This window comes from Momordica charantia, assembly GCF_013281855.1.
Source record: "Momordica charantia cultivar OHB3-1 chromosome 2 unlocalized genomic scaffold, Mcharantia_2.0 BLBB01000002.1, whole genome shotgun sequence".
Taxonomy (NCBI): Eukaryota; Viridiplantae; Streptophyta; class Magnoliopsida; order Cucurbitales; family Cucurbitaceae; genus Momordica; species Momordica charantia.
The window spans coordinates 13,239,861-13,255,706 of NW_028275160.1; the positions used below are offsets into that span (position 1 = coordinate 13,239,861).

The 15,846-nt window shown below is 33.9% G+C and overlaps 1 protein-coding gene across 2 annotated transcripts; it reads right to left on the reverse strand.

The window, feature by feature from the left end:
- Positions 1 to 1,800: 1,800 nt before the first annotated feature.
- Positions 1,801 to 13,455, reverse strand: LOC111018894 (putative cadmium/zinc-transporting ATPase HMA1, chloroplastic). Of its 2 annotated transcripts, XM_088120868.1 has the most exons (14): positions 12,753 to 13,455; positions 11,701 to 11,851; positions 10,529 to 10,713; positions 9,487 to 9,633; positions 8,998 to 9,193; positions 8,484 to 8,596; positions 8,077 to 8,318; positions 6,973 to 7,078; positions 5,906 to 6,067; positions 5,189 to 5,405; positions 3,786 to 3,973; positions 3,609 to 3,695; positions 2,262 to 2,468; positions 1,801 to 2,060 (listed from the first exon to the last, which is right to left on the reverse strand). In XM_088120868.1, the coding sequence occupies exons 1-13, from the start codon at positions 13,206 to 13,208 to the stop codon at positions 2,295 to 2,297; spliced, it is 2,424 nt and encodes an 807-aa protein (XP_087976994.1). In that variant the 5' UTR covers positions 13,209 to 13,455; the 3' UTR covers positions 1,801 to 2,060; positions 2,262 to 2,294. The 2 variants fall into 2 exon arrangements, with proteins under 2 accessions (XP_087976994.1, XP_087976993.1); XM_088120867.1 differs by lacking the exon at positions 1,801 to 2,060 and having other exon boundaries at positions 2,066 to 2,468.
- Positions 13,456 to 15,846: the final 2,391 nt, after the last annotated feature.

Consider the following 15,846-nt stretch of genomic DNA (forward strand, 5'->3'; position numbering starts at 1 on the left):
TATAGGGATATATTGGGATATATGGGATATATGGGGAAAAGTGCTTGAACGGAGAGGAACCTGTTAATCAAATCTGAACTGCGTTCGATGGTGGCTTCCAACAACCGGTGGGAATTTACACACGAAGAGAGATGAAATTGGATATTTTTTTTCCATTAATAATAATGGTAAATCATGGGAATAAATCTTTTTTGGAGGAGTGAATCAAGGCATTAATGTTGAAATTTTGTATGGGGCCCGATGATTAAAGGAATATGATTACAATTTAGGGATTCAAATCTTTTAAATTTTCAAAAAAAAAGAAAAAAAAACTATAATAAAAGTAAATGTAATAAATAAAGGTAAAATGATATTATAAAAAAAATCCTACCTACAGAAATCTATGAAAATTTTAGACATTGCTCAGATTAAGTTTAAAAAACAGACATTATCTCAAAACATTATATAGCAAGTTATTTCCTGACAAAAAATAAATTGGCCCATTGGTTATTTCCTCACCTGATCCTTCGCCCTTGCTTCAGTGTCATAATATCAAATCTCATTTTCAGCATTTATTTATTTTTCCTTTTAAATATATTTAGTTCATTTTTTATTTTTTATTCCTTATTTTTAAATATATTTTTATTTATTTTCCTTTTTAAATATATTTAGTTTATTTTTATTTTTTTAAATATATATTTTTTGTTAGTTTTCCCTTTACTTAGTTTATTTTTTATTGCTATTTTTTTCTCTTTCAAATATATTTTTTTATTTATTTTCCTTTTAAAATATATTTAGTTTAGTTTTCTTTTCTAAATCTATTTTTATGTTGAGTCTCAACTTCCATCTATTTTGATTTGTTTAATATATTTTTCATCCTATTTTGATTTGCCTAATTAAATTTATATACATATTTTTTAAATATCTTAAATCATATTTTTCATATAAAAAAGTATAAGTAAGAATATAGCAATACAATAAATTCAACAAATTTAAAATAAGAATACTTATTAAAATTCCTGGCAACGACCAGATCTAGAAGATTCTAATTGAAATTTAAAATAAAGAAATTGAAATAAAAAAAAGACTTGATTGAAATTGAAACATTTTTATAATAAAGAAATTGAAATAAAATAAAATTTAAAAGAGAGGCAGGAACCTGGCGCCTCAAAAACACGAGGCATTAGCCAACCACTGCACCAACATTTGAACGATGAGATAATGGGAAAATCGCAGTCAATTCATGCGATTTCATAAAGGCACAGTCAATTCGTAGCTGCGACTTTGTAAAACGGCATTTTTACTAAAATCGCATCCAGTGCTGCGTTTTATCTCATGGTCGGAATTTCACTAATCTATTTTTTTAAAATAATTTCTAACCTATATGTAATTATTTTTTGAAATAACATTATTTATAAAAAAATCCTCTTAAATTTGTATCTCTCTGACTTATCTATTTTTAATTTTGTTTCTTCTCTCCATTATCGTAATCTCTCTAAATTTTTAGTCCCCACTCTTTCGAAGTTTATTGCTCCTTTTAAAATTTCTCTCATTCATTCAAATATTGAGATTGATTATCTACTTAGATGTATCTGTTTCTTTTTTCATCATTACTTGTCATTAATCATTCAAAATAATTTTTTATTATATGAAAATATATGTTGCTAATTTGTTGATTCTAGATCATTTTTAAATCACTTTCAATTATATTAAAATAACTTGAAAGTGTGAAAGCAAACATTAAAATAAATATGTAAAACTCACTTTAACAAAATCACTTCTCATTCGCTAAAATCACCCATTCTAAAATATTCTCAAATATGTCCTAAATAATTTAGCTTTTTACTAGCTCCAATTACCAATAATAATTTAAAAGCCTCAAAATTCTTACTAGTTGCTCACAACTATCCTGCTAATTCTCCTCAATAATCCTCCTAATTTTTCCATTATAAAAATAAAATTTATAATCACATTACCATGGCAGGTTTCCAAACAAGTTAATAAATAACTTGGATAATCACGTCATTTCCTTTCACTCAGCAATTTTTCCACTCTGACCATCTAAACCATATCGATTAAACCTGAGTAAGAGAAGAATGAAATTTTATTTTATTTTATGCAAATGAGGTAATATTATTTTGGCGAAACTATATTTTCTTCGACGTCAAGTTTAACGACCGTTTAACAATAGCAAATCATACATACATTACAATTTACAAACTCAGAGGTGACAATGAATGAGTAGAGCATATGCGAGAGTCCTGGTTAAGGTTATGGCTTACCTAATTACCGAGGCGATGGAGGAGAGATTTATGCTATAAAGATGCAGTTTGGATGGTACCCGAACTAGTTTGTCGTGTTGCGAGCACCCTAGATCTCGCATCACGAACCAAATTTTGAAAATCTTGCTTCCATGACCATGAGGGCTGATTAAGGGCACGTATTGAGTTCAGGCAGACTAGGAGAGTGCCACCCTCGTGAAGAAGAACCTGTATGTTTAAGAAGAGAGTTCATGAAATGACATCACCTGTTAAAATCAGAAGCAACTGTGCAGATGGAGAAGGAAGTAGATAAAAGGTTTTAGTAAAAAGGAGATTCCTTAGGGCTCGTTTGTTAAGGCCCGTTTGGTAACGTTTCTGTTTCTTTATTTTTAATAAAGAAAAATGAATTGCATAACATCCATGAATTCAAGTATGATCAAACAATCTTTCTATTTATGTTTTGGAACAAATGGGAAATGAGAACAAGAAAGAAAAAATTTGTCTATGTTGTTTCCAAAATTTCTATACAATTTTGAGAATGTTCCCCAAAAATAAGAAACAAGAAACATACTAATTGCAAAATGCTTAGATTTCTTAAGAAAATTGGAAACGAGAAACAAAAAATAAGAACGTCACTAAACGAGCCCTATCGTTTCTGTTTCTTGTTTCTAATTTTTTCGAAACATATTCTCAAAATTGTATAGAAGTTTTGGAAACAACAAAAACAAGTTTCTTGTTTCTTGTTTCCATTTCCATTTCCAATTTGTTCCAATGTAAATAGAAATCTTGTTTTGGATGTTTAAGACCATGCAATTCTATTTTTCTTTATTAAAAATGACGAAACAAAAATAAAAAAAGGAACATTACCAAACGGGCCTTTAATAAGCTAATAAGGTTGAAAATAATGGTAAAACTTAAAAGGGCACATGGTTTCTAAATTTTGATACAATAGAGTTGTTTGAAGTTATTTTTAAAACACGTGGATAAGATCTGCATAATTCACAAGCTACAAGGAATGATTTACAATCATGTTTATGAAACAAGAGGCAATTGCTTACACTCCCAGAAAACTTATCAATTTTAGGTCAATCTACACCTACAAAATCCATATTGTATAATTTAGGTCTTGTTTAAAAATGATTTTATTTTTTATTTTCTACTTTTAAAAATTTAGCTTATAAACACTACTTCTACCTATATATTTATTTGCTTCGTGATCCCCATTTTAGAAACACTTTCAAAATCTAAGTCAAATACTAAATCCTGAAAAAGGTAGGTTTTAGAAAATGAGATTGTGATCAAATGACGATTCATAACGGTTAACCAGTTAACTTCAAAAAATGAATCAGGAAACATTTAACATCATACCGTTAACCACAAGGGAAGAAACCCCAAGACGGATGGGAGAGAGGCAAGAAGGATAGATGACAAGGCAAGGGTCACATTTTGCTTGACCTGAAAGGAGATTTACCCCAACAAATTAAAATAATGAAACGGGGAAAGAGATGAAATATTGTGACTACAAGGGGATGGTAATCGAGATACCAGTGAAGTTGTCTGGCGAGATTTGGCAATGCAGAACGGTACACAGGAAATATTGTCCTGAAGAAGCAGGACATCTGCAACGGCTGTAGCAGTAGCGCTAGCACGACGAGCAAGAACTATTCCCACAGTCGCTGCAGCAAGTGCAGGAGCATCATTTATACCTTCACCAACCATGATGAGACCGCCCCCTGGAATAAAATGAGATATAGAGTGCTCATTATTTTAGAACTCCAAAGACAGTTGTACCACCGATACTATAGAACAGAACCTGTACGAGGTCGTTATAGAGCGCTCATTATTCGACCCATAGAAAAGGGATAGTGATGGTCAATCAATCAATCATTTAGCAGAACATAAAAGTGGAAGAGAAGTTCATTCCACAAAGACCAGTAATAGAATTGCTCTTCCAACGACCAATAGGATATAACTGCGACATTGAGATCCTATAGAAATATATCCAATCAACATGAACAACCATTTAACATTACTTACCATCCTGATATTCAGTGCAGATAACGGGATGGTAAATAAGGTTACATGGTTGATATTCAGAGCAGAAATTATAGAAGAGATTTTTAATGCTGTATAATATACTGATGGAATCCGAAAAACTAAAAATATATTGAAATATAAAAAATATACGAGCTTATAATGTAACTTAAGTATTCAAGGTACTTTGAACCTCCCTTGAAATATCACTCAAGCTTAAACCAACTAAATCAATGCCTACTCCAATCCTTCTCACTCACTTTACTTATAACAAAACCCCCCAACAACTTCCCTAACTAATTACTAATATAACCTTAATACACTAACAATATCCCCAATTCTATCCTAATAGCTATCCTATCATATACTCTCAAGATTTGTAACACCAGTATAAAAAACTAGCTCATATAGTAAAATGTAGTTATTGGCACATTAACCTAATAGTAGATTTGTAACACTGAGTATAAAAAACTAGCTCATATGGTAAAATGTAGTTATTGGCACATTAACCTAATAGTACATGTGGCGTGCAAATGCGTGGCAACAGGTTACAACAGTAATTCAAATCTGAAGTTACAGTTTGCTACACGCTAAGAAAGATCTTACACTGGCCTGGAAATATAAATTCATGCAATTTATTGATTGTCAAATTGTTATTGAACATTACAGAAGAAAATCTGTCATCTACTGGCCAGGTTTCAGACTTCACAATCTGATTTGAAACAAATGGATAAATAAAAATCTCATCAAGAATCAACTTGTGTAAATTGATATGAATCAAAGAAGATTTATAAGGGAGCATTTTTACCTCAACAAGAAACTAAGATGTGATAGGAATTAAGAAGCATTGGCAGCTATGATGAAATAAAGTATATACAAGCAGACAACATTAAGTGACGAGTTGAAAAGCTCACCCATCTCCCTTGAGATTTCCTTTACGTGAGCAAGTTTGTCCTCGGGCTTAAGACTGTAGTAAACTTCATTTATGCCCACAGCGTTCGCAACTTTCCATGCACTTGAGTCATGATCACCTGTTAACATCATAACACGGACTTTTGCATGATCTTGTAATTCTGATATTGCATTTAACATTCCAGGCCGAGGCTGATCCTCAAGGTGAATCAGTGTTACCTGCATTGATCCAGCAGAAAACTCAACATACTATTCTTGATTTACATCCCTAAGACAATAATAGAAGTGCAAAATATGTTCTCGAAACATGACGGACCTGCTGATTAAGAGTCTTGTTAAGGATAATCAAATAATAATATGGAAAAGAAGAATCACTCAATCTAGCTTTATGAGGTCAGTTGCACATTGTTGCTGTCAAGATGAAATTTTCAAATTGTGCTCAAGTTAAAATTCACTGCACGAGAAAAGATATGGGCATAAAGTTAATGTGCCAAAGGAACTACCCATCCATCTGAGAGTTATTTTTCAGGGACTGCTAAACAGGCTAAAGCATGAAAGGAAACAAGCATATTGATAGCTATATCATAAAATATCTCTAAAAATTAGAGATTTTCAACAACGTCCGTAAACTTTATGCAAATATGATTTGTTTCTTAAAGTATCCCCCCACCACCCCCCAACTCTCCAGCAAATTCCAGAGGATCATGTAAATTTCTCACCTTTTGATCAACTGAAAGAGCAGCATGCACAAATTCACTTCCATATGATGATGCTCTAACAGCTTCCTTGATTTTCCTTGATTCATTTTCGGATTTGCAAAAGGAAGTGATGAAATCCACAGAACCAAGGGATGCTTTCCGCAGTTTACCTCCAATTCCTGACTATAAGATAGAGATGAATGAAAATACTCTTCCGCTATTTAAAATCAATTATTGAACTCTGGATTTAAAAAAAGAACAAATTTCCAAAACAAGTAAAAAGAAAGTGTTAATAAAAAAGTCTATGTCATGATGCAGGTGTTACAAATTACAGAGATTCCCATTCAAAATACCAAGACTTACATGGAGCACCTGGAAAAGAAGAAATAGTTATCTTCAATTGGTGAATAATTATAGATTCCATATATGAAGGTTTTTACTTCTGATCTCACGAAATAATTTAACTTGGGGCAGACAATATTATTTAACATGTGGTTCATTCATGTGACATTTAGTGGAGAGTTAGATGAATATTCAGGAAGTAATATAAGTTTCTTTTAGTCTCCAACAGATATCTAATTGGTTGCTTTCATTCCCATGTGCGGAAATAACTCTAGAATCTTATGTGTTCACGTGTAGAGATTTGTACTTAGTCTCATGCTAACAGTCTCAAGTCAGCATTTCCAAAATCTTGTGAATTTTAAAGGGTCAAGTACGAAATATCCAACTTTAATCCAAGCGGCTCTGGAATGAATAGAACATCTAAAGTGATGCTAATTCTTGCAATTTAAGCAAACTCCCCTTTAGAAAGAAAGACATCAAAGTGCATGATGAAATTTTGGGTCAAATAAATAAACATCTGGAGTTGCATTTTTTAAGAACTAACGACTACGGTACTTGGATGCTGCTTGAATGTACTTTTCTGTTTTCAGATAATAGTGGAATGAGAAACCCTGTAGCCTGTGGCGTACAAGTGACCCGGGGTAGTTTATCGCAGAAATCCACAGAGGAAGGACCCGAAGGAATTCTACTGTTTAAGAGGAAACCGAAGATCACTAAAACATCCAGCAATATGAAGCAAAAACTACCTTAATGCCATGCAGAGTTGCAATGAGACCTCTTCCAGGAAAATACTCAAAACTTTCAACGGAAATAGAAGGAAGGTCTTTCCCCGCACTATGATCCACTACAGCTCTACAACCAAAAACAGAAAAAGCTATAACTACTTAGAATTAGAAAATGAATATTCCAGATAAATTTATATGTATCGTACGTACATACATATATAGATGTATTCTTTCATGCATACATATGTATGTATACATATTTGAAGAGAGACGGGGATTTCAAGACAGATATGTGAAGCAAATAATCCAGAAAAAGTTATCCAACATATTTGAGACATTGGCATGAGTTACTTGGAATACACTAACAGCATAATTCAGGGGAAAGAAAAGATGACACAATTAACCAGCCTTATTCCAACACACTGGGAAAAAATGAATGAAACTGAAGGCTAATGATACGAAAGGACTATTATCTAGCAGTAATTGAAAAACCTAATTATTACTTCGAAAGAGATTAAATTAGTTACTCCTTATTCTCACTAACAAAGATAATGATGATTCAGGTGTTCCAATATAAGAAACTACAGGTGTAAGGAAGAGTTTGCTTACATGGTATAATACTCCAAAAAAGAATTAAGAAGGTATTTATGTCCAGGTATGTTATCCTAAACATATTATTCCTCCGTCATAATTCTCAAGCATGTGAAATGATATTTTTATACTCAACCATAAAAGCAATCTTAGGATTGATTCACAAGAGTCTGACGCCGTGAAAGAATCTTCTGGACCATGGATATACTAGATGCTGGATGAGAATACTCAGCTTTAAATATTGATCTTCAAAGCATGGAGTGAAAGTTGAACTATTTTATTTTGTAGCAAAATCACTAAATTGATTATGCATCAAATGTAGGGAAGGACAGAAACAGGACACAAGTGTAAAGAAGCCGAAGTAAACGGTGTAACAAATAGTTACAATTCCCCCTCCCCCACCAAGCTTTCAGGTTGGCAAATAGCCTCACCAAGTTTTCAGTCAAATATAGTAGTAGATAAACTATATGGCACCTGAAATAAAATCCATAAGAGGTACAATATGCCAGGTAGACAATTCTTTTAAACAACTACCTTCCAATTGGGTGAGTAGTACCCTTTTCCATGGCAGCTGCCACTGCAAGGGCTTCTTTTTCACAGCTGGGTATGCAGCAGGAAGCTAGATGTGTTTTTTCTCCTCCAACCTTGTGCCCAAAAATGGGTTCTATGGCTTTAAACACAAGTCCCCCGGTGGTCAATGTCCCAGTTTTATCGAATGCAACAGTGTGGCAAGAAGCCATAGCATCAAGCACATGTCCACCTTTCAGAAGTATTCCCTGTCAATAGGGTAAATTCAATGAGTTGGATAAGTATAATATTCATAAAAGTGAGTTTCTTAGCTGGTTTCAGTGACAGTGAAATGAAGCAGTTGATACATATGCCTTAGCCAACTTCTGGTGCTGATACCAGAAACTTATTACATAATTATATCACCATAGTACCTTCCTTGCACAGGAACTTATTGCAATAGCGTATGCCAATGGAGCTGCAGCCAGTGCACATGGTGATGCGGCTACCATGAGCCCAAGTGCTCTATAAACAGATCCTCTGAAACCTAGAGATTATGTGGTCATCAGAAAAGAGAGAGAGAGAGAGAGAGGCAACAAAAATTTGCTGTACATTCAAGCAATATCCAACACTTCGCACAAAGATTTCTTTTGTAATTACAGCCTATCAATGATAATTAGAAATTGGAAGGTTTCCCTTTGAATCTAGTTGCTGTTTTCAGCTTTTTGGCTTCGTTCCTCTTTTTTTTTTTTTTTTTTTTTTTTTCCGTTAGCCTTCCTTTGTATGTACTGATGATTAAAGCCTAGTTACGGTTACCTATCCAAAAGGGAAAACAAAGGCCGATCTAATTTGGAACTGGACAAAAACTCTTTGATTTGTCCTAAAAAGATACAATTCTCCAAATAAAAATGTGAAAGTACAACTGTACAAGCACATTACACAGATTACCTGGTGTACAAATAAATGGCCACTTGAACAATAACGGTCCAATGAGGGCAACAGCCACGGATAAAACTACAACCACCTTGCTGTAGTTCTCACCAAACTCATCAAGCCACCTCTGTAGCTTGGGTTTATTAAGTTGTGCTTCTTCAGTCAACTGCACAATCCTGCTAAGTGTTGACTCTTCCCATGTTTTTGTAGCCTATACAGGTTTAACAAAAATGATAGAAGATCAATCTAAACTATTATGAACTCATTAGCACTTGGAATACCAAAAACCATGAACTTAAAGGTAAACCACATGGATTCAAATGCCTGAAAACCTTTTTCAATACAGCCATAATTAACCATACCAACAAATTATAACTAACATCAGATAGTGCAAGGTTACAAAGTATATACATTTAGAGGAGCAAGCAAGGCATCCAATGCTTGGGGGGGGGGGGGGGGGGGGGGGGGGGTGGTGGGACTTGGAAATAAACTACCTTGACATACCTTCACTATGATCCTACCGTCCAAGTTTCTTGCTCCACCGGGAACTCTTTCCCCAACCTTTATTTCCAACGGTTTGACTTCTCCTGTCAAGTGCTCAACAGTGATTGTAGCACAACCTTGATAAACCTCACAATCTACAGGGACAGACTAATACAAAAACAGCCTTCATTACGATATACAAACACATCATCTCGAAATAATAGAACTATTAGAAAAATAATAAATAAAACAATCATGTAGAAATCTTTTATGGATAGGTAGAAATCTAAGGAATTCTACAAGGAGATAATTGTCTTTTAATAGTTAGGATAATTCCTTTATTATTTTTCTTTTTGTATTGTACTCTACAAACCATCACACTTGGGTGGATATCAAAAAGTTATTCTGCAGACATAGAGAATATTTGTCCTTTTGAAAAAAAAAATATATGGAGAACAGAACAGTTGTCTTATGAGAGGATAAATATTATAAGTTTGATGAATCCACGGACACTACAATTAACTAAGCCGGATACCACTTAATCACCGTATCTCTAAGATGGATTACCATGTCCTAATCATATTCGATTACCAGGTCCTAATCATATTCCTAGACTAAAAGACAAATAAAAGTGGAGGAAAAAATAATAAACAAGAAGACTTTAGTCTTTCACTTAGTCTGAGCCCCAATCATTTTCAGTGTTTATAGATTTCACTAAGATAAAAACAAATTACAGAAGAAATCTCTCTCTCTCAGAGTACTAACTACTAAGAGTACACTAATTTTCTCAATATCTCAAATCAGCCGTTCATTCTCCTTTAACTAACATAATTAGGTTTCACTGATTAGATATGAAAGATTACATAATTCCCTAGGAACTATTGTGTTAAAATTATATGCATCAAAGTGTAACTAGTTTGTACATATTAAAATATTAGGTTTTAAATAATTGAAGACTGCCAAAATTTTCTCGTCAATAGTCAAATTAGTAGCTCAGGATCTAGGTCAGCGTTGTCATCTGGCAAACCATATTAACATGAGGTGAAAGCTTCATGTGACATACCTCACCAGCTCCCACCAAGATATATGAGCCCACTTCCACGTCACGCACCGGCACCCTTCTATGCTCCAGATCTGATGTATCAGGAAGGTTATCATCATTCATATCCAAAACAAGAGCAAAATCTGGATGGCTTTCCTTCAACTCTTTAACATCAATCATTGATTGCTTTGTGAAATACTCTTCAGCTGCAGTCAGAATGAAAATGAGATTCTTGTTTTTTTTTTTTTTTGATAAGAAACTGAACTTTTTATTAAGACAAATGAAAATAGAAGCATATACAAGGGCATACAAAAACAAAATCCCAGAAGGAGGAACCCTATCTAAAGAAAGGGCTTCCAATCCAAAACAATAGAACCTAATTAATAATTACAAAACACTTTCGAAACAGAGCCTCACAAAGAAACATTTAATCTAATGAGGTCCCAAATCGACTCTCCATCTCTCTCCACCACCCTAAAGATTCTATTATTCATTTCCAACAAAATCCCCCACAAAATCGCAAAGAAACAAGCGTGCCACAAAAACCTCCCTTTCTCATGGAAAGGAGGAGACGAAAGCACTTCCTCCACCATAGCTCCCCAATCTCTACAATGAACCTAAGAAACCTCAAAAACCTCAAAGAATTGGCCCCTCTGAGAAAACCTGCAATGCCAAAAGATGTGATCGAGATCCTCTGAGTCTTGCTTGCAAAGAACGCACCATTGCGGCCCCAAACAGGAAGAAGAATGCCTCTGAATACGATCCAGGGTATTGACTTTCCCAAGTAAGACATAGCACACACAAACCTTGATCTTCTTTGGAATTTTCACTTTCCAAAGTGAGCAAAACCTGGGCCAGCGGGGGAAGAATCAGGGACACACAAAAGTTTAAAATAGAAGCTACAACTGAAACCCATAGACGGACTAGGGAACCAGGCACATACATCCTTTCTATCACGAACGAAAGGAACATTAGAAAGAAGATGGAGCAACTCAGCCGCTTCTCGGGATTCTCTGCAGTCAAAGACCAACTGAGACCTAAGGAGATAGATAACCCTTCTTCCCCAAAACTTAGCAAAACCCTTCCTCCCCAAAAACCAGCACCGAGGCCACCGAATGAAAATGAGATTCTTACAAGCAAAGCTTGATACAAATTGAAAGCAAAATTGTAAAAAATGTTTTTCAACTGAATACCAATATGAGCCAGATTAAACATCACGAGAAGTAGTCCTCCTTCCAAGGGGTTCCCCATAAATATTGATGCAAAGGCTGCAAGCGCCATTAGTACATGGATGTTCACTTTCCCACCACTAATATCAGTAAGAGCATCAAGAGAAGCAGAGACCTGATATAGTAACATTATAATTAGATTTATAGACTCATTACCGAGTTAGCCTTACAAATTACAATGATGAAAATGCTCAATGACCTGTAGTAGTTTGGGATCTTCAAACCCTAAACAAATCATGGCTTAACTGAAATGCATTTCCCTAAATAGCTATAAATATAATCTATGATATATTCTCACACAGAGACAAGCATCAAATAAAATTTGCAATTGAAAAGAAAGAAGAGCGTGTGTGTGCCTGCAAACTAGAGAAGGCAACAAACCTGATTCATCTTGCTAACTCAAGGCAAAGGCAACACAAAACTGACAATTTAATAATCAATCAAACATACATCCTCACTGCAGTAAAACGAGAGCTCTCAAATCGCAGAGATAAATTGAATGAAGAATCCTTCTCATCAATATGATCAATAAGATCATTTATTTTCTTGAATAGTCAAATAGCAATAAGATTTAATAAATCAGCATATCTTGAAATCACCCCTCTACAGCTAGAGTTATCCGTTACTTGGTTTCAGAAATAATGACATAAAATTTGCTGAATTGCTACTAATCTCAATAGCTCAAACAACTCGATTAGAATTAAGTTATTTCAGTTCCATAAAAAATTAGAATAGGGGGACATTATTTTAATTAAAAACCACAAGAAGTGTCAATTCTATGTGACGAGTAGATAATGACTATGAGAAATGAAACTAAGAATCTCCTGCACGATACCGTCTTAAAATACTGTTACTCTTAGCAGCATGATAATTAGTTTAACTCAAACATTTTTAGTCCAAAGGCAAAATATATTCAACAGTCACCAAGAACAGAATTAAGGAAATCCGTTGTCGATTTGCAATAAATCAAATTAACCATGTTTTAAAGAGTCAGCTGTTTGATGGACGATTCGTACCCCGACTAAAGGGAAGGCAACAGCAACGAGAACATTCTGCAGAGGCTTCACAGCAGGTTTAGGCACCAAATAAGGACACGCAGCCGCAGTCAGAAACAAAGCAGCAGAACCGCAACACAACTGTAGATGCTCCCTCAAATAATTCGCCAACTCCGTCCACCTAATAGCTTTGGCAAATCGAATAAACGCCTTCTGAGCTCCAGTCGGCTCCACTCCATCACCGTCGCAATGGTGCTGGCACCCATGGTGGTGGCCGTGATGGTGACCGGCGCCCTCGGGGGCGCAAGGGATGCGACGGAGGCGAGGATAGGGGAAGTTCTTAGAATGAAGATGAAGTAGCTTGATTCCGATCAGTGAAGAACGTAGGGAGAAGCGGGGAACAGGTATGGCGGTCGAGTGAGCTCCGTCGTTGGTGGTGCGGCGGATATAAGAGTGATGGACAAAGAGAGCGTCCATATTCGGCGGTGAAATGCTAGGAACAGTTGATTGGAGCCATAATCTGTGGAGATAGTGGAGTGGATTCAGCGTCAACGGGGCATGGATGATGCCGGAATTTCACGGCGGCGTGATTGTGGCCTCATTTTGGGTGCAGCGTTTTCTGATCGTCGATTCCGTCAGAACAGTCGTGACAGTGAAATTGAAGCTTTCATGTCTCAATGATGATAATTGTGGTGGCAGATAACTTGAAGCCAACAAAACTCGAGTTTGAAAGGACCTATACAAAATTGATTTTAGGCTAAATAAAAAAAAAAAACTTTATCCTCTATTTCAAAAATATTTGAGGAGTATCAATCGTCTTATTAAATATCTATCTGCATATCGACGTGTCTATACATCCCCACGAGAGAATGGTGAATGAACATTTCCATAATATTACAAAAAAATAAATAAATTATAAAAAATTTCAATAAAATTTCACTAATATAGACATAATATTAATTTTAATATTTTTACCTTATTTAAAAATGGTGAAACGATTATTTGTTAATTTAATTTTTTTTCAAGTTTTTTATTTTTATAACTTTTTCAGAAATATGCATTGACATCTACATTTTATCGATATTTTTATGGATCTGGACATTTAAAACCTTTGTTCCGAAATATTTAAAAAATAACCTTCATGCTAATATCCATTAATTAATATTTTAAATGAAAGTTTGAAATGAAGTAACAAGTAGAAGTTGTCCAGGATAATTATTAATAGGACAAATTTGACTTTTAATCACACAAAAAAAGTTACGGGTATAAACAATGACGGACCTACGATCAACAACTAATTAATATTTTAAATGAAAGTTTGAAATGAAGTAACAAGTAGAAGCTTGTCTAGGATAATTATTAATAGGACAAATTTGACTTTTAATAACGCAAAAAAAGCTACGGGTATAAACAATGACGGACCTACGATCAACAACGTTGATGGTCAAATCTGTTACAGTGTCAGCTAATAAATTGTATCCCTTTAGATTCTATCACGCCAACTTTCTATCAGTATTTACTCGAATATTTTTTAATATAAAGCAAGTCTTTTTTTTTTTTTGGTAATTCAACCTTATTTTTAATAGGTTTTAAAAAGTGATTTTAGAATTTTAAAATGAACCATATGACTAGCATTTATGAATTCAACGAGATTAGTAAAAGATAGGTACTAACAAATCAAACCTAAATATTATTATTAATTTTATAACTAGATATTAAATAGCATATCCATTTTTAAAATATAATTTAATTAGTAAAGTTGAATATGACTTTATTTTATATGAGAATTAAAGTTATAAAATGAAATTTTTTTTTTAAATATAGCCAAAAGGTTAGACGCTGACCCAACAGTCTATAATCGCCTAACTACAGATACTAATTATAATGGGCGTAATGGGCTGGTCTTTCCCATCTACCTATAAAAAGGCACCTACAGCAATTATGTTTAAAGCTAACCTATTTAGCTCAAACATGGGACTAACTTGAACTTCGAAGTATTTATTTTATCTTTTTAGGTCTTCCCTTTGCTAGCTCCTCCTTCGTAGCTCATCCATGTGAAAATGTAGTCGACCTCTAATCGTCGATAGAATTCAACATCAACAATACTTGTTAGATCTTCTTTAGTACATCATTATTGTCAAGTGGAGTTAGATTTATTGGTAAGGGAAAAAGCGTAAATTACATAAACCATTCTAAAGTATGGTAGTTGTTACAATTATACCCCTAAACTTTAAATTGTAAAAATTAGTTTAATTTTTACAATTTAAAGTTTAGGGGTATAATTGTAACAACTACCAGGGTGATTCCAATATATATACACACTTTTTTTTATGCAAAAATAAACACAATACATAAATAACTTAAATAATTTCCTCATAAAAGGAGTGTTTTTGGTGAACTCATATAGGATGTCTATGAATATTTGATCCGTTCAATACTTTTGTCGTTCTAATGAGAATTATTGTAGATGGTGAAATGTATGTACGTGGGGCCAAAAATATTCCAAACCATTCATTGTAGTTGTGCCATTTATATAGTTCTAACGCTCAAGTTTTTCATCTTAATATTTCTAGCTAATATTTAAGTTGGCCTTTATATACAATTCAAAATTCAAAATTAATTATATTATTATTTTAAATCAATCTTGAAAAATTAAATTAAAAGAAGAAAACCGGCAAATAAATTATTGGTATGTTTATGCTTTTTATATATCACTGAGCTAAATGGATTAAAACACTTATTCTCAAGCACAATTCATTAAAATACTTATTTTATATTAAAAGGTATGAGTTTGAATCGCAGACCAAATCTATTGTCAAAATGCGCTAGGCACATTTTGCTGAAATCTACTGCCTCCAAATTGTACTGACTCATTTTTTGTCCAAATTGTCAAAATGGGCGTTTCAACTTATTTTGACCGAGCATTCTATGAAATCTACTCTATTCTCTCTAACATCATGCGAGATGAGGTCAAAGTGGTTGGTCCATGATTTTGTTCTAACTTCCCAACTATTCTCCAACAAAAGGGGAGCCTCCAAGCCTATAAATGCAAGCCTTTCAAACACACTTCCATCTTTTTGTTCTTCCTTTCTAAGTATTTTACCAAACTTTGTTT